The sequence below is a fragment of the Athene cunicularia genome (genome assembly GCF_003259725.1).
Source record: "Athene cunicularia isolate RWA chromosome 13 unlocalized genomic scaffold, athCun1 chr13_part1, whole genome shotgun sequence".
NCBI classification, from domain to species: domain Eukaryota; kingdom Metazoa; phylum Chordata; class Aves; order Strigiformes; family Strigidae; genus Athene; species Athene cunicularia.
In genome coordinates, this window is record NW_020799117.1 from 6,838,236 (window position 1) to 6,865,484 (window position 27,249).

General features: G+C 52.8%; 1 protein-coding gene and 1 long non-coding RNA gene across 2 annotated transcripts; one reads left to right on the forward strand and one right to left on the reverse strand.

The window, feature by feature from the left end:
- Positions 1-3,359: 3,359 nt before the first annotated feature.
- On the reverse strand, positions 3,360-13,546 carry SPARC (secreted protein acidic and cysteine rich). Its single transcript, XM_026858278.1, has 10 exons — positions 13,397-13,546; positions 7,264-7,332; positions 6,998-7,048; positions 6,732-6,816; positions 6,184-6,305; positions 5,817-5,937; positions 5,501-5,634; positions 5,182-5,330; positions 4,343-4,491; positions 3,360-4,144 (listed from the first exon to the last, which is right to left on the reverse strand). The coding sequence occupies exons 2-10, from the start codon at positions 7,318-7,320 to the stop codon at positions 4,116-4,118; spliced, it is 897 nt and encodes a 298-aa protein (XP_026714079.1). The 5' UTR covers positions 7,321-7,332; positions 13,397-13,546; the 3' UTR covers positions 3,360-4,115.
- LOC113485236 lies at positions 12,837-15,053 on the forward strand. Its single transcript, XR_003399383.1, has 3 exons — positions 12,837-12,882; positions 12,966-13,047; positions 14,346-15,053. It is a non-coding gene; the product is annotated as an uncharacterized LOC113485236 (long non-coding RNA).
- Positions 15,054-27,249: the final 12,196 nt, after the last annotated feature.

Here is a 27,249-nt window from a genome sequence, read left to right on the forward strand (position 1 = left end):
GCCGCTGCCGCCGCGATGGGGATGGGATGGACCGGGGAGTGGAGATGATGGGCCGGGGGGTGGAGATAGTGAACCGGGGGGGATGGATGATGGAGGGCTGGGGGTGGAGGCGGTCTCCTCTCACAGCTTGGCGGGGGGGGCAGAGGGGTGTCTGCCTTCCTCCTCCTCCTCACCCTCCAGGCTGGCCGCAGGGAGATCCATCCCCTGACATGTTTTCCCCTGGCGTTGTCTCTTCACTGGGGGTAGGGCTTGTTTTTACTGAGTTTGTCCGTCTTTGAAATATCTTTTGGGCTGGTTTAAGCCAAAAGAAGGCTCCGCAGTGGATATGGGCTGTTCAGGAGGTGCTTAACAAGCCAGAGCCGGGCAGAAGGGTGGAGGTGGTCCTGGCACTGTCCCTGCCAAGCACCATGGGACCCACCCTGTGCCAGACTCAGCGGGTCATGATGAGATGCCCCATCAGCAGTAAGTCAGGCTGTGCTTGAACTGCTGTCAGAGATACGTAACCGCTGGAAAGAGTAATTCCAAAAAACTGCTGGGTAAACATCAACCCCCCACCATGGGGCAGCTGAATGTGAGTCAAAGCCCTTGGTTATGTGGCTCGGTCTTCCTTTGCAGAACTGACTTTAGCTAATGAGGTATGAGCATGAAATTCCAGCCTTCACACATGCTTCAGGGTGGCTTTAACCCCGGCAGCATTAAGACACAGGGTGAGGTCACGCACATACAGGCAAGTACTTAGCTGCAGTGATGCTGAAGTTTCCAGTGGCAGCGTTAGCTGGAGCAGAAGCATCTCCGCGTGCAGGTACACCTTGCAAACAGTGAGCCTTGGTGTCCAGGCTGTCTCCAGGCATGTGACGGGAGTAGTCACAGTGATCCTGGTTTGTCACCTTTTTGCATCACCTGCATTTTGAATATTTAAGCCACAAACCTAAGTGCAGCATTTCTGTCACAGTTTCTTTTGTAAAAGCATAAGAAAAGCAGACAGGAAAACACTAATCTCTACACAAATTTGGTCTTTCCCATCTTTTTTTCTGTTGAATGCAGGACAATGCTCAGTCAACTGCTCTGTTGTGCTGCCCTGAGCAACTACAGCAAAATGAACCACCTCTGCCCGCAGATGCACTGTAGCACTCGGGTCAGATTGTGCTTGTATCAGGCTGGTTTTGGATCCAGATCGCTCTGTTATTTTTCTATTTTCTTTTTTTTCAAGTTTGCAAACTGTGTCCTCAGTCAGTGCTAACCACAGGGAGAATTTCCACATGGAAAGTACAGGAGAGTTTCTTTACTGCTGGGAGGCACTGGAAGGCTCAATTTCAGCTGTAACAGGGAAAGTGCTGTTCTGTTCCACCCTTGCTGACCATCTAGGTCTGAAAGATTAAAAAGGCCAGCTTATTCCTCAAGTCCTGACGTAACCCCATGTATGGCATTTCCCCCAAGGCAGTGAAATTCCAGCAACTTGACACTTCAGGCTGTGACCTTTGAAGGGTTAAGGGAGGCCCAGCTGCAACCTCGGGAGCTCACTTTGATGCTCAAAGCCAGGACAGCTGCACTTGTACTAGCGCTGAGTTGGGCCCTTTGAGCCAGAGCCGCAGGGACATGAGTGTCACCCCCTGGGACGGGACATGGCCTTAGAGACGGATCCCATCGCCTTTCTGAGCTGTGATAACCAGCTCTGCTGGTGGAGCCTGCTGAAATTCCTGAGCTTGCTGTGATTTAGAGCCGATTCCTGCACAGAAGGGGAAGGCAGCGGAGAGGAGGGCTGGAAAGCTTTTCTGTGCATGGGAGCAAAGCCGCCGTGTCTGTCCGGCGGTGCTGGCAGGAAGGGCTGGAGCTGGAAGGAGTGCGGCTGCGCCTTGGCGCAGGAGTGCAAGTGGGAGTTTCTGGCTGAGAGGGAGCGCCTGGAAAGCAGGTTTGCACAGGGCAGCCGATCTCCTCTGGTCCCCGCCTGTCTTTGTGTCCTCCCCCCTGCCCAAATCCTCTCTTACCAGCTCTTCTGGCCCGCAGGTGGTTCAGCAGATCTTGCAGATGGGGGCTGTGGGCAGCAGTGCCCCTCGCTGTGCCAGGTCTGCCAAATCGCAGTGGCAACCTCCGAGGGGGAGAGGCGTTCGCCGCGTCTCCATCGAGAAGCCACCCCCCCTCTGGCTAACAGCTCTGGGAAGCAGCATGACCTGATGGAACAAGTCCTGGGGTTCAAGGCAGGGGTGAAAAACCTTTGCCCAGTGCCTCTGGGCACCACCTTTCCCACTGGGTTCAAACAGCTTGGCAAAGCACTTAGGAAAGTGACTGTCCTTGATGGGACCTGCCCAGGGCTCTGCACTCGGGAGTGACCCTGTGCAGGATGTGACCCTGCAGCTCTGCTGGGAGCACAGCACATCCAGCAAGGGGCTGTTCGCAGGGGGACCTCACAGCTTACCCAGAGCTCTTGCAACGTGGATATTTTTAGCCCATGCAAATGGTGTTTATTTTTCTACTGTTGCGCCTTTTCACCTTTCCCAGGGATTTTATTGCTCATGAAAGCAAGGGCCTTAGAGCCGTGAGAGTGACTGTGCTGGCTGCTGCAGTGACCCTGTCTGCCTCCATCACACCAGCTCCTCCTTGCCCACACATTACCCAGCCAACATCCCCCAACGAGCCCGTTTACATGGAGATGCCAAGCTGTGACCGTGCACCTCAGCTTACCTCAGACCAGACCCTTCCCTGGGGATGGGATGTGTGTGTGTTACAACTTAAAATCATGCGTGAGGTTGGGGATGTGTGTGTGATCCTCCTCACTGGGATGGGATGAAACAGAGGAACGTTGCAAGCTCATTTATTGTCAGTGTTTCAAATCAGTATTTTTTATTACAGAGACTCATCAGGTTGCTCACACTGTGGCAGGAATTTAATAATATAAGGCACAGGGAACATTCAGAGGTAAAAAAAAAAAAAAAAAAAAAAAGAGTTCTCAGCCTGTGAGACTTAACCATCCCTTCGCTCTTGTCAGGACCCTCTCTGTAAAGCAAAATCCAAATACCTTCTCCCTTCCCTCCCGCCCATCCCTTAAACCCCAAAATCCACAACAGGAAAAAAAATATTACAGCCTTTCCCTCGAGCGTGTTGCAAGCATGCCTCTTTCTGAGCAGAAATGTCCCTTCCAAGCCTGACACAGCTTCCCTGGGAGAGCAGGGCTGGAATTTAAGCACGACCAAGGCAGAGATGGGACGTGCTCAAGGGCACGGTGATTTGGGGAGAGCCAAGAGCTTTGTCTCAGCTACACTAGAATTGCAACAGCAAGGTCAGCCACGCACACCCCGGGGGAACAGGCGGCCGCACCCCATCTCCCTTTGCAGCACAGAAAACACAACGGCAATATGGTCATAGAGTAATGGTAAAGCACGTAGCACTTTCAAACCTTTATTTTTGAGGGGATTTTACAGGATGTGATGCGTTTTGTTTTATTTGTTTTAATTTTTGTGCGCTTTCCTATTTGTTCATTTGATTTGCCTTTTTTTTTTTCTTTTTTTTTGTCCTTTTTTTTTTTTGTGCCCAATGATTGTTAAATTCAAGCCCTGGGAATGAAAGAAGAAAAAAAAAGGAAAACAAAATCTTGCCACTCTATATCTTTCTCACCACTACCACGAGCTGGGTGACTGCAATGTCACCCAGAGCTGCTCTGCTCGAAAAGCCCAATCCTCCTACATCCTCTGGCTCTGCCTTCCTTTGCTGGTGGTGTGTAACTGGGGCGGTGAATCGGCTGAGAGATCTTTGTGTCTATGCTGACATGTCCAAGAAGGTGTTGTTAGTAAGAAGTTAAGAGAAGTCAATCCGAGAGCGGATACCAAGACTGAGCGGATATTTAGGACAGGAACAGGGTTGGTCAATAGTAAAGACATGTCGGAGAGAGAAAGAGCTGGTAAGAGCATGTGGAAACAGCCGAGTGAGTAATCTAGTGGTAATAGATTAGGCTATGAATGAGGACTGTTATTTCTCTTAGCACCGTTACTACATATGTTTAGATCTATATTAGCACCTTGTTCCCAGGGAAAAACAAAACAAAACAAAAGCGGTTTAAAAACCAAAGGAAGTGGGAAGGTTAAAACAAGACAAAGTTGGCAGCAAAGAAGGAAGCTGGGGGTTTAGATCACAAGATCCTTGTCTATGTCCTCTGTGGAAGGAAGAGAGACACAAGGTTAGGAGGTGGATGCTGCCAGGGTCCCACTGCTCCTGTGATCCCCCCTCCCTGCTCTCCCCTGCTTTTCCCTCCCCAGGACTGTCTGTAACGCATTGCTTCACCCCAAGTGGGGGCTTTCGGGGTGCTTTTCAGTGTCCCCTCCACTCCCATTCCTTCCCTTACAGTACTTACGCTCCTTAATGCCAAAGCAGCTGGCCCACTCCTCCAGGGCGATGTACTTGTCGTTGTCCAGGTCACAAGCCTCGAAGAAACGGGTGGTGCAGTGCTCCATGGGGATGAGGGGGGCACGGAGAGGGGCCAGCTCAGTGTGGGACAGGTACCTGCCGAGGTGACCACATGGTCAACGCGCCGCTCGCCAGCACCAGCTGCCCTCCCACGGGAGGGGAGATGCTCTGCCAGGTGCAGGGGCCAGCGCAGGGCAAGATACTGGACCCAGCTCTCCATCTGGTTTGACTGCTGTCCCAGTGCCCTCCCAGTATCTACCTCTGAGTGTCATGAAGGTCAAGTGTCTGCTTTTGCAACCGGCTGTGCCAGTCATAAAATAGGCAGCAGCTGGGGGTCCTCGCCAGCTGCCCCCACCCCGTGGGTCTGTGTGTGTGATTGCTCTCACCCCCATCTCCAGCTCACAGCTAAGCCAGCAGCTGATATTTCAGCTGCTGAAGTTATTCCAGGCCTTTGGACTGAGGTATTTTAGGGAACTATCATACAACAGTTAATCTGAGAAGACAGAAACTCCACACGCAAGGGAGATGGGGGCAGCTGGGACTGGGGGAGGCCCCTCTTTCTGCAAAAGGCAAAACTGCCTCTACCTCAGCCCGGTTTGCCCCAGCACCTGCCAGATGTGCACAGGAGTTGTCCCTCTGCAGGGTTTTGCCTGTGCCTCTGCCACCAACCACCCACTTGTGCCACATCTCTAGCCTGCCTTGACACCTTCTGCCACCAAATCACTCTGGTCCTCAGGCAGAAGGGGGTCCTGGTGGAGGCCTCCATCGTGCTCTGCCAACACTCACCCATCAATGGGGTGCTGGTCCAGCTGCCCGAACTGCCAGTGCACGGGGAAGATGTACATGTTGTAGTTCTTCTCGAAGTCACGGGCCAGCAGCTCCACAGTGTGGTCACCAGCCTCCAGGCGCTTCTCGTTCTCATGGATCTTCTTCACCTGTTTTAGGAAAGGCCAGGGGGACCTTGTCAGCAGGGGAACAGGGTGCAAGGCAGGACCCCAGGAGGAGTGCTATATCAGGTGTCCACAGGTCATTCTGGATGAGCTCCCCATGTGTACTGAGTTCTGCTGGTGATGTGAACTCCCAGGCTCCCTCCCCAGCCCCTCACCTTGAGCTTCTGCTTCTCTGTCAGCAGGTTGTTGTCCTCATCGCGCTCGTACAGGGTGATCAGCACGTTCTTGAGCCAGTCCCGCATGCGCAGGGGGAACTCAGTCAGCTCTGTGTCCAGGCAGGCGGGGATGACTGGAAGCCAGACATGGTGATCAGCACAGCCCCTGGACATTCAGCCCCAAACTCCAGACACGCAGTCCCAGCGCCCTCCCTGGCCCTGCATCTGCCTGGATGTTTGCTCTTCCTCAGCCCATGGGCAAGGGGGCTGTGCTCAAGTTGGGGGTCCCCTTGTCTAAGGGAATGGCTCCGCTTACATTTGCAAGGCCCAATGTAGTCCAGGTGCAGCTTGTGTCCCTTCTTGGTCCCCTCCAAGGTGCACTTGGTGGCAAAGAAGTGGCAGGAGGAGTCGTAGGTCTTGTTGTCGGTGCCGCAGACCTGCACAGGATGGGGAGATGCTGCGTGAGGAACAGTGAAGCCCAGCTGTGCTGTGGGGTCAGCAGGTAAAGCCTCCAAATGAGAAGTTTAACTTGTTTCTTGGGGTGAACAACAGCTCCTTGGTCAGCACTGACCAAGGCCAGATGGAGATCTGCCACCCTGACTCTGACTGTCCCCCCACCCTCTGGCAGTGTCCCACGTGAGGACCCTCCCTGCTCCGGTCCATCAAGCAGCTTCTGCCCTCACCTTCTCAAAGACGCCGGCGGTGGCTGGGCAGCTGGAGGGGTCCTGGCACACACACATGGGCGAGTTGTTGTCATCCACCTCGCACACCTTGCCATGCTTGCAGTGGTGGTTCTGGCAGGGATCTGGAGAGGGCAGGGAGCAAAGTCAGAGCCTGCCCCATCCTCACCTCCCACAGGCTGTCTGGGGCGTCTCAGCACAGAGGGAAGACAGACTTCACCAGGGACAGCCCTGAGCATCTCTTCTTGCACTGGGAAGATGTGAGGGTTGCCAGAAGACCACATTAGCCCTCGAGTTAATCCTGAGCTCCTTTCTGTAGCCACACAATGCAATGTTGTTTTCTGTTGCGGAAAAGGGCTTACAGAGAATCCAGTGCTGGAAAGCGGCCATGCACCTCTTTTGCTTTTAAGTGTGCATCTAGGTTGGCATCGTCCTTGTGCTACAGCCCTTCTCAGAGAAGTCTCTCACTGTTTGGGGTGGCTAAAGCTCCCCCACCCAGGGAAGGGACAATGTCTCTGCTTGCTGGGGAGGGCAGGAGAATAGCGACTTACTCTCTGCGACAATCTCCTCTACATCCTCTGTGGGTTCCTCGAACTCTCCCACCTCCACCTGGACGGGGTTAGCCCCCACAGGCTCCTGAAAAAGAGTCCAGTGTTTCTGGTGGGGGTGCACAAAGAGCCCAGCCCCATCTTCCTGGGGGGCAGAACAACCCCCCTCCTCCCCGCATTGCCCCTGCTCTTCCATGCTTCAGAGATGCTCTTCCCAGAGCAGTGGGTGCTGCCAGGGATGGGTGATGAGGAGGAGCAGAGTCACCTACCTCTGTGGTGGGATCTTCGATGACCTCCGTCTCATCGGGCAGAGCCTCCTGCTGCGGGGGAAAAGGAGCATGAGCTGGGGTCTGTAGGGAGGACAGTCCCATGGGGCTTGGCCCACTGGGACAGGCAGTAGGGTCACCCTTGGATTTTCTCTCCCCTTGCTGTCCCACATACCTCAGGGTTTTATTTGTTATAAAAGAAAATCCCCATCAGATAACATCAGATGGACAACCCTCACAGCAGAGAGGCTCCATTGTCCTGTACTTACCGGAGCTGCCAGGGCTTTGCCTGCCAGGCAGAGAACGAAAACCATCCAGGCCCTCATCTTTCAGCAACCCTGAATAAAGGAGAGGAAAAGGAGGGATGAGGAGGGAGGCCGCTGTGTGCCTCCCAGCTCCCGGCTGAGCGCACAGCAAGCAGTCAGACATTCACAAAAGGGTGTTCCCTTGGTTTCCTGCCCCGTCTGTTCAATATTACAGACCCACATGCTGGCTTTTCTCGCCAAAACCTTAAGCCAAATCAAGTTTCCAAGAGAAATTCTTTTGATTTTACAAAATGGGGTGGTGGGGATTTAGATTTCTGTTGCTTTCCTAAATGCCTTTAGAAAAATTGTGATCAAAATGGCAGTTTCCCTTTCCTTCACAGGAGAGCTTTTGGACCAAATCCCCCATATTTTAATGTTAAAAGCCCTTGATATGAGCCCCAGGTACAAGCAGCTATCTACCATTTTATTTGTCAGTCAGATGGAAAATGTAAGTAGAGGAAGGAAAGAGATAACAGAGAGATGGTGAGATGGAGCACTTAAGACTTAAATCCTTTAGAAAGCCCCTACTCACATGGACACAGGCATGTGTTGGGGTTTCAGAGACTGGTCCCCCATCCCCAGCACCCCCAAATGTTGGGGTCTCTACTATAGTTTTTCCCTTTCCTGCTCAGACCTGAGAGCCCCCAGACTGGTTTGGAGGGATCCAGGATGCTTTGGGGTTGTATCCTGCTGAGAGATGAGCTTCAGGAGGACGAGCCCTCTGCACCCTCCCGATTTGGGCGGTTGCAGGGACTCTGTAGGACGAGTGAGCCAGGCAGCCCAGCTAACAGCGGCCGCGATGCGAGCCAGGAGGAGAGTGCAGCTGGTGAAATCACGCTGTCCTCGTCCCCCCGCCCCCGGTTCCTGTTTGGCAGGATTGAGCCCCTCTGTGTGAGGGCAGAGACGAGCTCAGCTGGCCGCTTACTATGCCGGTGGCATCCCACTCCTGACAGTGAGGGCTGCCCGCTCCCTTCCGCCTGCCGGGAGAGTGAAACACCCCCGGTTTGTCTCCTGCCAGTGAGGGGACTTGTCCCCCTGCCAAGGCTTCCGCTGCCTCCCTTCCGCTTGCCCTTCTCTGCTCCACCTGCGTGTCTGGGGCATCACAGCCCACCAGCTCCCTGGGGCTGGGCAGACCAATGGCTTTGCTGGGACAGAAAGTGTTGGACAAGGTGTCTTCTTTTTTTCCAGCAAGCGTGGATGGATACCCAATTTACCAGTGCATCCTTTCCCCTCCTCCCCATGCATGACAGCTCTCTGGGTGCTGTGCTGCCAAGGCACCAGCCAGGCTGGGCTGTGCTTCCTAATTTAGCAAGGTTTGGCCACACAGAGGTTGAAATCCTCCTTCCAATCTCAGCACCTCACTCAGCCCCAGTGGGGTGCCCTACAAAGTAGGTATGAAGGCATGGAGGGCAGCTTTCCAGGGATGTCGGAGGGCTGGGAGCACGGGGTGGTGGGGATGGCTGCTGTGATGGATGGAGGACCTGTGGGGAGAGGGGCTGAGGCGGGGAGCCCATTTGCTCTGGCAAGGCTGCAGCTGAGCAGCTCCCTCCTCTCCTGCTTGGTACACACCGTCCCTTGCCCTCGCCTTTATTTGCTCTGGAGGCTGCTGAGAGCTCTCCTGGCATTTGCCAGGAGACATCGCTGGTTCTTCACTTCTGAAGGGGTGGGTTGGGGGGAGAAGCTGGAAAAGTACTGGTGAATCTGGGCATCTCCTCCCTTGCTGCTATCCCCTGGCTTGTAAAGGCACCTCCTGGGCTTCTCCCAAGGGGCTTGTTTGCTTTGGAAGATGCTCTGAGGTTCAGTGATACTTGTTGGGCAGAAACACAGCAGTGCTCGGCCTGGAGGAGAGGGTAGTGCATGTACCTGTGGAAGATGGCATTGAGAAGAACCCAACCACAGACCAAGGCCATTTTAGATTATTTCCCCAAGCCCCAAAAAATCCCTGAATTTCAAAGTCTGGACATGCAGAAAGAGCTGGGGTCAGGGATTACATGCTTGCTAGCAGCCAGCAGCCAGACAGAGCTGCCAGTGTTGTGTTTGGAGGAAGAAGGAGCACGAGTCTGAGCAAACAAGCTTTGCAGAGCTGTCTTGCGCCGGAGATGGGAAAACAAGTTTATTTGAAAAACAACATCCTCCTGGAGGCAGAGCCTGTGCAAAGAGGACATTGCAGCGTCTGTGAGCCCTTGTCTGTTTGGCAAAAGCGTGGTCTTTCCTGAAAGCTTGGTGGCCAAAAGTCCTGAAATAACAGCTCAGGAGCTCTGCGCATAGAGCTGCTCCGACAGAGGAGTCTGGCCCATGGCGCAAGTGTCCCTCCTTGTGGACCTAACATGGTCCTGCTATCCAGGAGGATGCTCTTTGGAGCTGGCAGTTGGGCCATACCATGAGCTCAGTATCCATCCCCCAGTCAGAGGGGCTTGGGGGGATCCCTGCCAGAGGCCCTGCACTGGCAATGGCTGGCACTGCTCTGCAAGAGCCCCGCGAGGGGCAGAGGGCAGTGTGAGGGGCAGAGCGATGGGGTGCCGCAGGAGGTCATTCTGGACAGAGGAAAACAGGACTGGGAAAGAGATTTTAGCAAGCAGGGACTTACACCCATCTGTACCTAAAGGAATCAACGAAAGCCAGCACTTCGCAAGATGCTGGAAACCAGCACATCGTGGGCACAGAGACGGCTGCTGAATATAAAATAAGAGAAGCCTTCACGGTCACCACCCTCTCCTCAGGTTGGCCCTCCTGACTGCTGCTGATGGAGAAGACACCCTGGCACTCATGGGCTGGAGGACCCACAGCCCACACTGCTTTTCTAATGCTTGACCCCACTTGCATCCTAAGTGGGGACTTCAGTTCCCAGGTGCTGCAAACAGAGTCTTGTGGCCCCCATAAACCTTTCTAGCATGGCCCAGGTTACCCCTCAGAGCAGGCTGCTTGTTGCAGACATATCCCTAATGAGAGCCATGAGGTGTAGCAAGGTCTGAGACTGACCCTCAGCACCTCCATAAATTTAATGCAGGATACTCTGTCAAACTCTTTTAACAGCCAATACTGTGGCATAAGCTGCTTCTGCTGCGGAAAACACCCCACAGTGATGCACTGAGTGGCCTGTGCCACTGGGTTCTGTTGGTCCCTCTTGTATCCCCCCTGCCCAGCCTGGGGGCCTTTGTGGGCTGGGGAAGGGCAAGGAGCAGGTGGGTGCAGCCTCAGGAGGAGGCTCCATGGACTCTGAAGCATGGCCCATGTGGCGCTGGCCCTGGCCAGGGTTGCATAAGCCCTCTGGGATGCCACGTTAGCGTGGGGAGGAGTCTCTGCCTGGCCACTTTGACAGCTCCTCCCTGAGGCCATGGGGATAAGCCTAGCTGCCTCCACTGCTAACCCGGGCCAGGGGCCCTGCTGCCACCTCCCATCCACAGCAGCGGGGAGCAGGAGTGGGTAATCATGGGGCAAAAGCCCACCCATGTCTCAGCTCCCCACTAGCACCCCGTCCCAGCCCCGTGGGGGCAGCCAGCCCGAGCAGCAGGGTCTGCTGCACCCACCCTCCGTTTGCTCATGGCTCTTCCAAGGCTCCGCAGGCTCTGACATGCCCCAGCACCTCAGACTGAATGTAAAGGCAGGACCGACCTCCAAAAAGCTTCTGCCCACAAACCCCACCATGGGCCGTAGTTTTCAAGGTGCCGATGGGCAGCCAAGTGTGGCCCCCACAGAGACACAATGCAAGGGCTCTGACCTGGCCCTGACCTCCCGATGCAAGCAAGACCCTCTGAGCTTTACTCAGCCAGCCACTCCCAGGCTAAAATTCGATATGAAGTCAGAGTTGTTTGCGTGAGTCCCCATAAAGCTCCCTGCTGAACAGGTCCCTGCGTGTCTGGGCTGTGCTGCTGGGGGTGCCGGCTCACCCAGATGTGCTGCATCTGCTGGGGCACAGGGAGCTGGGCAGGAGCAGAGGACTGGGCAGGAGCCAGCCTGGCTCCTTACACCTGCGCAATCTCTTCACAGGCAGCGAGCAGGGCTCAGAAAGCCAAGCTAGGTTTAGATGGAAGTGAAATTCCCTTTAGCTCATGCACACACTTACACACACCAAGTAAAACACAGGAAAAAGAATCTATCTACCACATCTGTCCATGCAGAGTCACTAAAGACACATCTACGCTGCAACGTAGTGGTTCACCTATTTCCTTGCAGGGAGTTGAGCAGCTGATTGTACTTATAAACGATCTTACAGGGTTTATTGATCTAAGAGCCCCTATGCCACTATAGCTGTGTGCTGGCTTGACGCTGTCATAGCTTGTCTAGGTTGCAAATTGCATCCGTAATGAGAAACAATTAAATTAGTACCAAGAAAAGTGCATAGATGAGACCTGGGCTGCAAGCAGCAGTTCACCGACGAGCCCTTTGCACACCTCAGTCAGAAGGACAGGTGATACAGCATTTTACTGTCCTGCCTGAGCTTTTTCTTTTGTTTGGACTGGACACGGGGCAGTGCCAAAAGCAGCCTGGATACTTCTGTGCCAGGTGCAAGCGGTCCCTCTGGCTCCCGGGGGATACCGCAACATGATCTCGCACAGCTCCACAAAGGAGGGAGAGAAGAGACTGCCTGCTAAATATTCTGCAAAAATGAAAACCATCTTCAAAGCATTCCCTGGACTCGCCCTGCCATAGCCGCTCCAGCGATAACAGCCCCAACATCCCTCCGACCAGAGGACCCAGAAAGGGTTTCCATGGGAGCCGACATTCCTCTGGGGCTGAGTCATGGAAGAGCAGAGGGTTGTGGAAGGAGGGGTTTGAAAAGTTTATTTCTCCTCTTCCCCCTCCCGACACCGCCCGCATCCCTGCTCCTGCCTATGTGGCAGACAATAGCTTGGCTTTAACTGCTGCGCAAAACGCAACAGCCTTTTGTTTCCAGTTAAACCTCGCCTGATCGACCCTAACAAACGCCTGCGATTTACTTTTGTCCTTTTGGAGCGTTGCCGAGTTTTGGGGCTGTTTCATGTTGGTGGTAACTGAGGGCTCGGAGTACTGGTGACCTTCCCAGTGCCTCCGATTTCAGTCCGACTTGAAAGCGTTGCCTTTCGGTTTGGGTGGGAATTCAGCCCCTATCCTGTTAAGTTTCCTTTTCTTGGCTGGATGCACCAGAGTGGAGCTTTCTTAGAGGAGGAACACAAAGAGCAGAGTTAGACTGCCACGCACGTCACCGGGACGGGAAGGACAGCGGCTGCCTTTAAAGGAAACAACCCTCGGCGCTTCTGCCTGGACTTAAAACTCTGCCCGAGTGAGCCCAGGTTCTTAAAACTTAAAAAAAAAACCCCAAAACAAAACCAAACCAAACAAGCTTTGTTCTTCCCCTCCCTGCAACCTCCATCTCTCTAACAGTTGATCAGCTGGAGTGAAGCAAACCACGGCAGCGGGACTTGAAATGGTTTCAAAGTCTGCTTGGAACAAAAAGCCGAGTGTTTGGGGTTTTTGGGTGGGTTTTTTTTGTTTGTTTGATGGATTTTTTTATTTTTTTTAGGAGAAATAAGAGCGGCTGTACTGAAAAAATAAAAATGCTGAGATGAAGTCGACAGCTCTTTTGTTCTTCCTCTAGATATCCTGGTGAGTAAAACATCACCTGCCAATGGACCTCAGGCTGGGAGTAATTGGGACTAGATTGTAACTAGATCTGATTTGCTCTGCAGGTTGGTTTGATGTGCCCAGACGTTGGTCTCATTCATCTCGCTAAGGAGATACCCCACAACTGAAAACCCGGAGAGGAAAAAGGTGGGAGAGAGAGAGAAAAAAAAAAAAAAATAGGGTAGGTTAAACCTTTACAGTCAGATGCCACCAAAGTGTTAAAGCAAGTAACCTGGCAGTGAAATACAGTAACAGTTCAGGAGCGGAGGTGCTGCGCAGAGGAGACAGAGAGGTCAGGGTGGGTCTGTAAATGCATCGCTCGGGGTGGGGAGCATCCACCTCTTCCCCCCAAGTGATGCACTACCGAGCACCGTGGGCTCCCCACGGGCTGGGAAAGCAGCTCCCGGGCCAGGGGCCCCCGCGAGTGGGGTATGGGGACCCCCATGCTGGGAAAAAACAGCACAACAAAGGCAAACACGAAGGTCTCGGGCCATACCTCGCAGTCCCGGCAGCAGGGCTGAGGAAACTTCAGGCGCTTGGACGGGCTGGAGGAATCTGCAGGTTTTAGAAGGAGGCAGGAGGAAACCAAAGGGTGGGCTGGGTTTCCCGCTGCCTCTCCTCCTCCTCGCTATCTTTCCAAATCGGTCTCTTCCTCTCCCTCTCTCCTCAGTGGGCAGTCCCACCCACTCCGAAAGACGGGCTGAGGCACAGCCTGGGTCCAAAGGATAGACCAGAGAAATCAAGCAGGACTGGAGATCAAGGAGGTCTCTCGCAGGGACAGATGAGCCCCCAGCACAACCTTCCCAGCAGAGTCATTGTCACAGGAGCTGCCTGCACTGCTGCAATGAGTTGGTCGGTTCTCTGGCTCCCTCCGACTAACAGCATGGGGAGAGCAGGGAGGAATACCAGCTCTCTGCTCGGGTTGTGCACCTCCTACCACCTTGACCTACTGCAATTAAAATGTTAAATGCTGTCATTTCAGCATTAGTTCAGTCCCTGAAATTCAGTCCCCGAGCTGGTGCTCCCCATCCTCAGAGGGATGCAGAGGAAGGCAGGACAGTCCTCGTTCCTCCATCCTCTTTCCTAACACTGCTGCTGTCTGGGACTGCCTTGCGGGAAGGGAGAGGAAAGAATGATCCAGCGAATGTGGATAGTTATGACATGTCTGAACTATGCTCCAAGTAGGCAGAAAAATCTGGTGCTGGTAGATGTGACCCTCAGCAGGTTGGTCGTTCTGCTGTGGTTATCATCCAGCAGATCTGGACTGATAGAGCAAAACTCACAGTAAAAATTGCTGGTCAGTTGAATCTGATGGTCTCTTCAGACCTCACAAAGTATTTTGACCTTACAGATCATGTCAGCTGGAGCAGCTGCCCAGCCAGAGGCAGCCAGACAACAAAGCTGTTTGGAGTTGACTTCCCCCATCTGTTCCTTTCTATGCTCAGGGTGAAAATCCAACTCCTCTCTCCTTGAATCTTACTGTGACTGAGAGGATTCAAGGTTCATCTGGTCCTCTGACAGAACCAGACAGAATGTCTTTATGTGCCAGCATGGCCATGGCACTGCATTGCAAAATAAAACCAGCAGCCAAAAAGAGAAACTGTCAAATTGCTGGATTTTGGGTGTCCCTGAAGAATGTCTCCATGACATACAGGGCTGTTCTGAGCACTACAGATAGTTCAGCTCTTTGCAGATTGTGATCCACCCACAGCATCAACCCTCGCCCCATCCAGGGTGATGCAGGATCTGCTGGAAAGATGGTGGCTGGTGTAGCCAGTAGGGCTGAGGACGAGTCATCTGGGCACCAGCGGTCTGATTGCAGATGCTGGGTGAAGGACATCCCAAGCCCATAACAAAATTCAACATCGTGTTTTGTCTTGGCTGTCTGGGGTTTGGGTTCATTCCTCATGATTACATGTTGTCTTTGATAGGGGCTGAGACACCGGTGTGGATGTTTAACTCTTCTCACTGATGTTGCTGAGGATTTAGGTATCAACATAGAAACTGGCCTGTCACTGAGCTGGGCTGGCTCCTTGCTCTGTGGCGTGTCTGTTACTTTGTGATTTGTGATTCTTTATCAGCTCACTCCTTGTCTGGCCTCACAGCGCTTCTACTGCATGTGAAAGAAACAGATGTAAGGCTAATCATCCACAGGGCCAACAAGAACCGAAAAGTAAACAAAATGGAGAGGGAAAGGGGAGGGGAGAGATAGGGGAGGGGGCTGTGAGAAACCATCATCACTTCCCGGTGAGATGGTCGATGTCTGTGATCAGGCAGTGCGGGAGGCTAGTGGCAAAGAACAAGATAAGAAAGTCTCCTTCACTCATTTCTTTACTTGGCTACACACTGCTCAAAAGCCATCCCTGGGTGCTGATATATGGATATTGATATCACTCACAGAGACATCCATAAGTACCCCACACGACCCTCTCAGGTCCATGTGGAGGTCAGCTTTGTGGTGGTCCTTCTAACTGTGCCAACCACCTGTGGCATCTGGAGCATCTTCTCCTCCCACCACAAGTGTCCGCAGCTCTCGCATGCAGCTCAGTGCCACTCATAGGTCCAGTTTGGCTCCAGAGGTCACACATCCCCTAAGCCTAAGTTTCATTTGCTTGATTTGCACTCCGAGGAGTTGAATAGTCTTGTTGAATGCTCTCTGCACTGGATTAGTCACGGCTCGCATTGAAATTGTACAGCTGCTGGTGCTTCTCCTAAGGAAAAAAAAAAAAAAAAGAAAAAGACATCTGGAAAAAATTTTAGGGAGGAAAAAATAATGAAAAGAAACCACATCTTTTCTAACTGACAACGTGGCAATTGCTCAGTGCACTTCACTGTAGCCTGAAGCTAAGCCCTCTTCTAAGGGCTTAGACAAATGACAGTGCCAGGAAGATAATTATAACAGGGATTTCTTTATATACGTGGCGGCTTAAAGCCTGGTTTTGAGCGAAAGCAAAAAGCAGCCTGCCGCAGTGATGCAGTCACATCTGGCAACGGCCCCTGAGCTCATGGTGGTGAGCCCCGGGTGGGTGGGAGTGAGGGGTCCCCACTGTCCTCCACACACACGGTGGGGACGGCCAGGTCCTGCATCTCATGAGGGGCATGCTGCCAGGCCCGGGTGTGCGTTGTCAGCCGTGGGATGGACGGGGATCGCACAGAGAGGGAAACGAGCCTGGAGCAACTGGCTGACTGACTCTTTAATCTCAGCAGCTTTAAGAAGCTCCAGAAAGGACAGAGCTTGCAAAGGGAGTCCTGAAAAGTTCTCTCCACAGTTATAAGGCTTAGTGGGACTGTCAAAGAGGTGTCAGGCTGCCAGGAAGAAAAATGGACCTCACACATGCTAGAAGGTCATCTTATGCCATCTGGGGATGCCCTGGGAGCCCTCGCAGTGCTGCTGGCCTCACAGCTCCAGCTCGGGCTCTCTGACCACGTGCCAGCAGGGTGGTTTGGTCACAGCTGATGCACCCCGGGGCTCCCAGCACCCAGTCCCAGCTCAACTGCACAAACTCCAATGGAAACAGCAAACAAGACCCCTCAAGGCTTGAGCTCAGTTTATAGCAAAGCCAAGAGATTTTCAGGGCTGAGGTTTGAACTCCAGCTAACCCCAGTTCAAAATCCAAATCTATTTCTTTGTCCCATTTTAATCCAGGTTGGGCAGATCTGGGCTGGTACAGTTAAAAAAAATCCTGGTGCTCTCCAAGAGGGGAACAATTCTGCTGCAAGAGGAGGAGAGAAATACAAGTGAGTGGCTTGGTGGAAATGATAAAGGTGTGGATTAATAATCCTGCTGTCTCCTACTCACAAATCTGTCAAAGGAGCCTTTCCTTTGCTCTGCTCTGGGAGGGACTCTTTAATGAGTGTTTCTGGAGAGGATGTTTCTGCATTAATTGCTGGTGGATGCTGCTGCAAAACAATGAACCCAAAGTGCATGTAAATAAACAGGATGCTCTGGAACCACTGCGGAAATGTCATTTACTAAGTCTTCATCACTGGGAGTCTGGCTGGAGGCTGAGCACCTCGCAGACACAGGGCAGTGTGGGGAAAGGCAAGGGCAGCTGGGGTGGGAATGCAGCACCCAGCTCAGGAAAAGGCAAATGAGACGAGTTAAGTGCAGAGCAGACAGGAATCTGCTTATCACAGGAATGTCCCAGCTCTCCTGTGATCTGGGAGTGTGTCAGCAGGTCCTGCAGGAGTGTTTCTGTTTTTTTCCATTTCAGAAGCAGATCAAATGCAGAAAGGCTGTGCTCTCTAGACTCACACTAAGCAGATGCATGGCCACTGGAAGCACCATCTGCACAGGACAGAATGAACCCAAACTGCCCTGGGAACTTGCCCAAGAGTGGCTGTCTTTGTCCTGCACTGGGCAAGTATTTCTTCCCAGTGGGGTGGGACTCTCCCCCCAAGCTCAGCAGTAGGACTGATGCCTGGTTCAAATTGAGCAGACTGACACCCAGCCAAGGTCTCTTCCAATGCCTGGACCAGGAGAGCCTGAACCTCAATGATCTGCAGATGGACTGGGAGTGAGCTGGCTCAACGGGGTGATGCAAGCAAATGGGGTGCTGGCTCTGTCAGAAGCAGATGGAGAAGGAGCAGGGGATGTCATTGCGGATTTTCGGCTGTAAACCAGAGGCCTGTGGGGCAGGGGGTGGAAATCCAGCTGTGCGTAGCTCTGTGGTGAGTCATGATCTGGGAGCAGGCTGTGGAGCCAGGAGGCAGGACATGCTTGTTGGGGGATGGTTGGCTCTTTCCATGGTGTGCGTGGGCTCACAGCTGTCCCCTCTGATCGCTGGTGGAAGGCACTTCACATGCCCCATGGGAGGGATCTCTCCACCATCTCTTTCAAACTACCCCTGCAATGATCATCTCACTCATTTGGAAACGTGTGGGGCTGCAGGCTTGGGAGAAGCTTATCTGTCCTCCCTGAAACCAAACTGACCCCAAAGAAACAGGGGAAAAATGATCCATCACCTTCCTCAGCCCAGCAAGCAGGGAGCTCTGTGTGCTGCAGCTACCCCTACCCTGCCCTGGATGCCTCTTGTGGGTATCAGTGCTGCACGTGGCAGCTGTGCCTGCCCCCAGCTACACCCCAAGCGGGCGGTAGATAGAACCCCTCTGGCTGTAGCCCTGCACCATGTCCCAGTGGCAGAGTCCCCACAGGGCTGCCTGGAGCTGTCACACCAGGCACTGGCAGATGGGACAGGTCTTCAGCTGCTTTGAAGTGCCCATGTGCAGTCTGGGCACATCCAGCCTGGCTGATCTTGGTCCCAGACCAATGCCTCCAATATCCAAAGGACCTCATTGCCTTCCCTAAAAGCACTTCTCCCTTGCTGCAGGGGGCTGTTGTTTATTAATCCTGAACACGAGGATGTTGCATGCCTGAATTACAGTCTGGTGTCTCAAGCCACTTTTGTCGAGACCTTGCATTGGAAATGTGTCTATGACTTGCAGAAGATTCAATAAAGCTTCCAAAGGAGAAGGGCAGCAAACACCGCAAACTCTGGGCAGTCCCACCTTGCTCCTGGTGTTTACCTAAAATGCATTTCTGAGTCTTCTTGGGCCTGACAGATGCGGCTTGGCAGCTTTTGAAGGCTATGAATAGAGCTGCTTAAGGAAATAAACAGGAATACACCTTCAAGCCCCTGGGACATGCGGGGAGAGGGAAGCTCCTGGGCTGCAGTGGCAGCTCTTTTGCATGGATAAACACAGCCCCAAAGTCTCTCCTAAAAGGCACAGCCATGATGGGAATACCCAGTTGAAGCTGTGCCAGCTCCAGGACATCCAAACATCATCTGGAAAGCAGTGGGCAATGAAAAGACCAGAAAGGCAAATGGCAGGGTTCACAAGGCTCTCTGTGGCCAGCTGCCCCTTTGGTTTTTTTGGGTCATGAGTGTGAAGTCCTTTAAGAAAATCTTGATTCTCAGATGAGTTGGCTACCTAATTCACAATCGCTGATAACTAGTTCCCTTTTAATTCAGCTTAATCAGCTCCACAACCTTAAAATCTGGGAGTGAAAGCAGTGGTTTTCCTGGGCCATGTCTTTGCTTGGAACTCTTTGGTGGTTTGCTGGAAGCCCATTTAGATGGCTCCCCTGCCAGGGATGCAATGCAGGGGGCAGACTGGTGAGGGTCCAGTGGGGCTGAGTAGGGAAGGGGGAGAGTTGTCATGAGTCAGGATCACGGCTGAGGCAAAGCAGGGCTTGATGTCCTCAGAATAATTTGATGGCTGCAGGAGCATGGTAGCTGAGAACACGGGCTTCAAGTGATTGCTCCAGGCTTGTGCACTGCTGGAGGTGAAGAGGAGCACAGAGAGAGAGTCTTGAGGAGGGCAAGGCACGCTGGTGATGAGGAGGCTGGGCTGCTTGTTAAATTAAAGTCTGGAAAGTTTAGTAGTTCCCTGTGGAAGCTGAAGAACTGGAGTTTATTGTCCTCCTATTAACCATCATTGCTGGCAAAACCCTATCAAAAACCTATCCCCGCTCCCGGCCAGCCCTGCCCCACAGTAATTCAGTCTGTGTATGGCTCGGAGCTCCCAGCTCCGTCCCCATCCCCTGCCAGCTGTACAGCCCCGGCCGGCCTGCTGTTGCATAAGCCAAGACACGCAGCCCAGAGCCATGCAGAGGGATCCCAGGAGGCCACATCCCCTCTAGCACAGCTCAGGGATGAGCTATTACAGCATCCCTGGGTGAGAAGCTGACTGTGCCAGCGCTGTGGCTGCATCGCAGCACAGCAGGCAGGACGCAGCATAGGGGTGCCTGGAGTTCTCAGGCCACCCCTGGCTGAGCCTGCACGTATCCACCCTGAGAATCTGCATTTTCCAGTCTACTGCTCTGACACTCTGCTGGAGCTGAACTCGCTTCAGAACAAGCCCTGGCTTGAGATGTACCAGATGAACGAGACAGGCTGCTGGATGCAGGAAGGTCCATAAACAAGGTGTCTCTTAAAGGAGACAAAATGGGATTGATTTTGGCAACATGCATTTGGGAGAATCCCATACAGAGGAAAAAGCCGGTCACAGGTAGGCTTAGAAGCTGGCAAAAGGGGAGACAGTGTGGAATGCTTTTTGACAGCAAGGCTTTGGAGCAGGATGCCTTGGGAACAGCCATCCCTGCCATGAAGCAGCTGCATGAAGGGCTTTTGGGACAGGGTATGTCGGGCTGGTAGGGGCAGTACTGACAACCACTCGAGGATTTTAGCATCTCATGGTGCTGTGATTTACAAATACAGATGCTCCAGGCCAACACCACCAGCAAAAGCACTCACCTCCCTGCCATGTCTGCTTGCAGGCTTCCTCCAGATCATCTCCAAGTGTACTTCTGAGCTTCTATAAACTCCTCTGCCAGCCTGGATTTTACCCTGGGGAGTTAAGGTCCCTTAAAATTTTCCTACTTTGAGCAGTCCAGATCTTTATGGCCACACATAAATATCCTGCTCCTTGCAAGGGCCAGTCAGTGGAGTCATTGGTATCATCTGTCTGGACTTTGATGGGATTTCACTGATCAGAGGGTAAAAGAATCCCGAGAGGACACAACCCCCTTAGCTGGATGAAAATACAGCTGCCACATGAGGGCATATGCAGATAATACCTCATCTGTCATTGCTTCAGTGTGATGAGTTCTGGGGATCTCAATTTAGCCTGAAACTTGTTTACTTCCCTTCAGAAACCACCATCCAGTTTGCCCGGGCTTTGGCAGGAGCCGGTGTTGTGGGCAGGAGCAGCACTGTGGGCAGGAACAGCTGGGCTGCGGGAAGGCTCGGGGCTGATGCTGCACCATGTCTGTGGGCTTGGGGCAAGGTGGGACGTGGTCAGCCCCAAAATAGCGAGGTCGTGTGGGGCCCTGAGCGAGCGCTGTGACTTTCCATCCTGTGCCTGGCCCAGAGCTGAGTCCTCCCTTGGGACCTTCTACTAAAATTAGCAGCGTTTCCCCACGCCGTATGCCCTGCATATGTTATCAGCAGCTGTTTAAGGAGATGGAGGGACCAGAACCACAGCTTAGAAAAACATCAGATTTGGAGAACTCCCTTTTAAGCTTCTCTTTTTATGGGAAAAGCTCATGGAAAAAATTCTTCCCTGAGATGGGAGCTCTGGAGAGGCCCCTGGACTCCTTCTTCTGTGATGCTGAAACTGCTAATGAACATTCATCGTATCAGGTATGTGCGAAGAGTAACCAGAAAATTATCAAGGCAAGACATGAGCGTTGGTGATGTCACTCCCCTCAGCCCCTTAATTCAGACTTGCCCAAAGGTGCCCACTACATTGTCTCTCCTGCACTAACCTGCCTGCCCATGCCACCCCGGGGAGAGAGCTTGCCCAGGATTTGTTACCAGGATTAATGGATTGTGATTGGCATGGATCTCCAAAAATACCTGTTGTTCACTTGGGGGGAAAAAGTGGGAACTAGGATATTAAGGAAACACCAGTTTTCTCAGTGAGTGGGATGGTGCAGGGACTTGTCTGGGCCTCTCTGGAGATACCCAGCTGCAAAACAGGAGGGAAATCACACTGCGCTTTGGGATTATGGATGGTCACCCAGCTGGGTCCACGCAGATAGCACCATACCTGCGCGGGGATGTTCAGATACCTCCTCTCTAATGCACACAGAGACTGATGCAGCTGCAGACAGCACAGGTATCCCTTCAGCAAGTGAGGGAGCTTGGGTCCCACTGTGCCCAAGGGCTTCTTTCTGGCTGCTCTCCCCCTGGTTAACGCTGAAAAGTGGCAGTCCTCGCTGCCTGAGGTGTGCCTGGACTGACACTGATGTCATCTCGCTCAATATTTGGCCATTCATGCTGTCCTTCCTCCAAAGAACTAGAAACTGAGTGCTACTGAGGCAATGTGTGTTGCTTCTGGATGGAAAGTGCAGGTAAAAAGGCTGGATGAGAACAGACATCTCTGTCCTCTCCCTAAATCCTTCTGTGTTCAGCCTTTTCCATTGGAATCACAAAGTACATCCCTCCCCCTGACTTTTCTGGAGCTCTGTGGAAGAAAGGGAGGGACTAGTAGAGAGTGAGATATCCTCTCCTGGCCCCTTTTCTTGCACCTACCGGTGGCTTTATCTGGAGTGGTCCCAGGCTGATGTGGCAGGGAGTGGGCTCCAGCCACTCGCCCCCACCCTGGGAGCAAGCTCTGCTCTGCAAACCTGGGAGGGCCCATTTCAGCGTGGGACAGGGACCCTTTCCCTCCCCACTCCTCCACATGCTGTGAGGCTGAGCTGCTGCCCAGCCAGAGGCCGGAGAGACAATTCCAGGCGTGGGGAACAATGCCTGGCTTCCATTTTTAGGCACACACACACATAAACAAGTTTGCTTCTCCGGCACGAATTGGCAGGTCCTCTGTTGGGTTTGTAAATCTGGAAATAACAGCTGGAGGTTTTCTTCATTTTCCTGCTTTAGGGATGAATTTTAAACCCCCCCTGCACTGGGTTGCATTGGGTTAGGTCTGTTGTTTTCCATGGCAGAAAGCGGTGCTTGCTCATGCCCAGCACCCTTTACCTCAAAGTGGCTCTTCCAGCATCTATCTGAAGTGCAGCTCCTGATGTCCAGTGGAGCTCTCGGTGGCTCACAGGGAAGGTTTGATGGCATCTTGCTAATCCAGTCTGCTGAGCTGCCTGGCATGCAGCTGGGCAGCCATGGCTCCACCGGCACATTGAGACCCTGTTTAGAGAAGTTGTGGACAGACTGGCTCTGCCAGGGAGAAGGAAAGCAAGTGGATGGCAGGAAGGGTTTGGAGGCACTCAGCTGAGATCATTGGTGAGGCCCCTCTTTTCTGGTTTTCCTCTGGACACACCAGGAACTGTAGTTCCAGCTGTCCCCAGCAGGTTCATGGTGGAGGTGGCTCTGGGTGGCCAGTGCTAGTGGCAAAGGGTGGTGATCCTTACCTGGGGATACAGGTCCCTGTCTTCAGCACATGGACCCTGGGCAAGAGGGCAACAGCTCAGCACAGAGCTTTTAAAGAGTCAGAGCTGGCCTCCTGGCTTCCTATGCTCTTGCTTTGACCATACTTTGACCTCAGGGCAGGGCAAGCTTGGAGGGCTGCTCCTGAAACTGGAAAGCTAAAAATCCCCCTGCAGTTGTAAAGCCAGCAGGGAGGACTCGGGATGTGCCACATCTCTGCTTTTTTGGCTTCTCCCCTGGCATAAGACAGGCTGATTTAAGAAAGCACATGGAGAGGAAACCAGGGAGAAATAAGAGCAGCACTGTGAGTTGAGGACGTTCTGGACTCAGTCCTGTCCTGGTTGCCCTGGAAATTGGATCGTTCCCACTGAGCCGCCTGCTTTGCTAGCTGCTCCTGGGAGAGCACAGGCATTTAGCACTGGTCAGAGGCAGGGGAAGTGGAGAAGGAAAAAAATAAGGGGAAATACAGATGCAAATACTGGTATCTGGGTTTTTTCCACCAAATGGAGACCCTAGGCTCGCTGCCATTTGTGGGGATGATATGAAGAACTAACCCCCCCCAGCTCAGCTGAGACACAAAGGCAAGGCAGAAGCCAAAGGACCGTAGGGTCTCTTGGTAGGGCTGCTCCCTACAATGCCACCCCGAGCAGGCAGCACCCCAGGCACCCCCGCACTGAGCCCTGCCTGCCCTCGAGACAGCCCCGTGTCCCATGCAGACTTCTGATGCAATCAGTGGGATCACTCTGACAATAGCTGTGCGGGTTGGGTTTTTTTAAAGCTGTGCACAACAGATTAAACCAGCGGCTGCTGTTGTGATTGCTGGGCATTGTGCACTATGCTGACACTGGCTTCTGTGGGCCAAGCTCTGCCCACAGCTGCGCAGGGGCTTTGGAGGGGGGAATTTAGTTTATCTGAAATGGGGCAGGAGGGTACATGGGCACAGTGGATTCCTGTTCCCATTCAAGCGTCTTTCATTCACAAGGGAATGAGCTGCATTTGTTATTTTAACGTTTTCTCATCCATCTGTTGAAAAAGGGTGAGCAGGTCTTAGGTGGGCTGACAGAGACAGCTGTGCTCTGAGAGTTCCATACCTGCTGGGAACTTTGTGAGGAAGTCTGAAATGCTGCAGCATCTCTCTTCTGGCTGTGCCCTGCCCCAGTGACAGCACAGCAACCCACTGGCCTGGACTGGTGAAGAGGAAACCCAAACCTAGCTACGTAATACCCAGCAGTCTTTCCAGAGGTGCTCAGGATCAGGCATGATGAGCAGAGAGACAATAGCAGGAAGGGCCAGGCTGAAGGCTCCTGCCTATGCAGAAGGGTTTTCCTTATCCCTTCTAGGTGACCTGGGAAAGGTCCATGTAGGAGAACAGTCACAGAGCAGATCTGCTCTCCCCAGAGCAGCCAAGGACTTTGCATTGTGTCTTGTGTATCCCACAGCCCCTCTGAGGGAGCTCCTCATTCAAGAGAGCTGCCTCCCAACCTGCTCCCTATTGCTGCCCCAAAATGCCACCTCCTGCAGCAGCTGCGGGGCTGTGAACCTCAGCTCTCCAGAGTCCAGTAAATTAAAATTTAGTCCAAAAGGGGCTTGGGCTGTCTTTTGCAAACAGAGGCAGCACAAAAGCTGCTTTTCTCCTTCGCGTTTGACTTTGTTTTCTCTCCCTCCCCATCTGCTTTTAGCCAAATGGTTGAATAGCTTCAGTATATAGCACAGGAGGGTAAAGCCAAAGGCGGGAGCACTGGGGAAGGATGCGGAACAGCAGTGCCCTGTGGCTGCTGCCTTCCGGAGGGGCTGGGAACTGTTTTCTACCCTCGCTCTATAACCCAGCTTTGATCACCTTGCTGAACCCTTGGAGAAAACAGCTCCAAAAGAAAATATTTGTGCTCTGGCTAGCATACATGTGCCCATTTCCTGCTCTTGAAGTCCTTAATTAAGCCTGGGTTTTGTTTGGTTTGGTTTATTTTTTGTATTTACACTGCCACCGTCTTGGAAGGGGAGTCTGTCAGATCCCCATAAGTTTTGCTGTTTTGGAAGCTGCAACGTGGAAAGATGCCTGTGAGGGTCACACAGGGAATGTGCAAGTATTGACAAGGGAGTGGGTACCAGCAAGGGCCTCTGGTATTGCTCTGTACGTCAGCGCAGCAAGCATCAGGACAGCCCAGCACATCACCCATCACAGCACGGCCTCAGACCGGCTGTGGCCTCGTGACAGGGAAGATGGGGTCTTGTAGACCATATGGAAAAGATGCAAGACCAGCAGATTTAGTTCAGAGAGACTGTCAGGCTTTTTCCAGTCCGTTCTGGAGCTTGACTCCCTCCAAGGGACCACGTTACCTGGCTGTTTCATCACACTTGGCCTCCATCAGCAGAGATGACCACTTAGGACGATGCTCATGACTACGGACACCCAGCCCAGTGCCACACAGACCTCCAGGTCCATCTCCATGGCTCTAGCTCAAAGCGCAGCTGGTCAGGGCAACGTTGCAGATGTTGACCCCAAAAGCATGGGGTTATGATCCTGCAAGTCAAACATCAGCCATGGTGCTCATCCAGCTCCCAGCTCTGCTACAGCCATGCCTGGGCTGGGAGCAGGCAGGTGAGCAAAAGTGGAAGCCTAAGGCGGGTTGTTTCTTACAGCAAACATTTAAAAGCAGAGTTAGACTAGAAAATCGCCATCTTTTGGTAATGAATCCCCTGTATAACAGTCTTAACACCCAGACATGACATGCCTGTGGAATTCCTGAGATTGTTGCAAACTGAACCCTTCTTTCCCACCCGAAATTTCACAGCAATTTACCTCTCCAAGCCATCATCAGGGATCACCATTTGCAGGCACTGAGGGGGATCTCCCATCCCGTGTCTGCTTTCTGCAGCCTGCGGTGCTATTTTGGAAATTCTCTCATTTACTGGGTGGTTCAACTGAGTACAACTGCTCCTTTGGTTAAAATCATCCCCTGCCTGTCATCTGGTAATTAGAAAGCTCCAAAAAGCCAGTGGTGCTTAAGGTGGCTCTGGGATAACCAAGGCAGCTTTTTCTTTTGCGGATAAAGGACTGGGTTTTGGAGGCTGTAGACTTTTCCACCAAAATCAGATTTTGGTTTTAAAAGCAGGGGAAGGTAACACTGAGTGAAAAATGACACCCAGAAGTACAGCAGCACTACAAAATGGGCAACTCTGCAAACACAATGAAGTGGGTGAGAAAAGCAAATGCCTTCTGTTGGAAACACCACGGGGGTGTGTGGGGTGTGTGTGTGTGTAAGAGTCAAGAGTCAAAGATAATTTTGAGGCAGATCTTAGTGATTCCACAGTAGAGGCAGTTGATGGACTCTCACAGTTCAGCTGGAGCTGGGCTGAGAATCTCGTGGAGAAACCCGAAGTGAACTCCTGCTGCTGGGAGGACATCTTCACTGATGGCAATGCACTGAATCGCAGCTCACCGGCTGCTCGCCCTGCAGCTGGCAGCGCTGACACATCCCTCTTCCAGCAGGTCACTGGGATGTCCCGAGGAGCCAAGGTGTCTGTGGTACAGGAAAGCTCCTTTTCCAGGTGCCACCCTTTCCTGTTTGCATTGCAAACTGAGCATTTCCTTGTCTGAAAATGGCCTCACAGCCTCAGTGTCTGGCATATTGTTTCCTGTGGAAATCATTGTGACCACTAATCTGTGCAGGCTTGCTGGGGTCCCTCTCCATGACATGCAACCTGGGGACCAATTTCGGGCCAACCTGATGAGTGACAATTTTGAAATCTTGGACAGTGGCAGAGCAAAGAGTCTCTGCTTAGGTACTGACTGTCTTACCCTTTTAGACTCTATGAAGGACTCGTTTTCTCCCAGAGCTTTTCCATAAGCCACTCTGCAGGTCTGCTGCTCTGTTCAGACTTGACCGTCCTTCCTTAACTTCCCTAGCCCAGCTGTAATCAGCCCCAAACGCTGCCCACACACCAAAGCAGGGACTCTCGCCGGGTGTCATTACTCAGCTCTGACTGTGTGTTGGTGGGAGAGGTGGCCTTTCAGGAGGAACCCTGTGCTCCTGCAGAGCCACTGCTCCAGGAACGCTGGTGCAGAGCCTCTTACACTTGCTGTCCTGGAGATAGGACCAGCAGGTCATCCCCCCAGACACTTTATCTTATCCAGAGGGAAGGAAAACAGGCAGAAAGAGAGTGTTCTGCAGATTGCCTGGTCTGGCTGAAATGCCCTGTTCTTCTGATAAGCCTACAAGGTTGATTGGGGAGCACACAAGATGCTGTCCTGCCGGGCTTTTGGTGGAGAAAACAAGCAGCAGTTTGGGTGTCATCCTCCAGCCCTGCTCTAATAGGAGTTGTCCCAGTTCATTGGTATTTTCACTAAATGTGCCTGGAGTGCTGGGGTTAGTTCCCTCCTCTTGGCTGGAGAATAAACCCCAGAGCTCCCTCTCCACGGGGCCAGGGGAAAGGAAGAGGGATGCAATGGGAGGGTCTGAGCACC

Coding starts and splice junctions, on each gene's coding strand:
- SPARC (XM_026858278.1), bottom strand. CDS start 7,320: ATGAGGGCCTGGATGGTTTTCGTTCTCTGCCTGGCAGGCAAAGCCCTG. Junction 6,817..6,997: donor TCGAAGATCCCACCACAGAG/GTAGGTGACTCT, acceptor ACTCTTTTTCAG/GAGCCTGTGGGGGCTAACCC. Junction 5,938..6,183: donor CCGCCGGCGTCTTTGAGAAG/GTGAGGGCAGAA, acceptor CATCCTGTGCAG/GTCTGCGGCACCGACAACAA.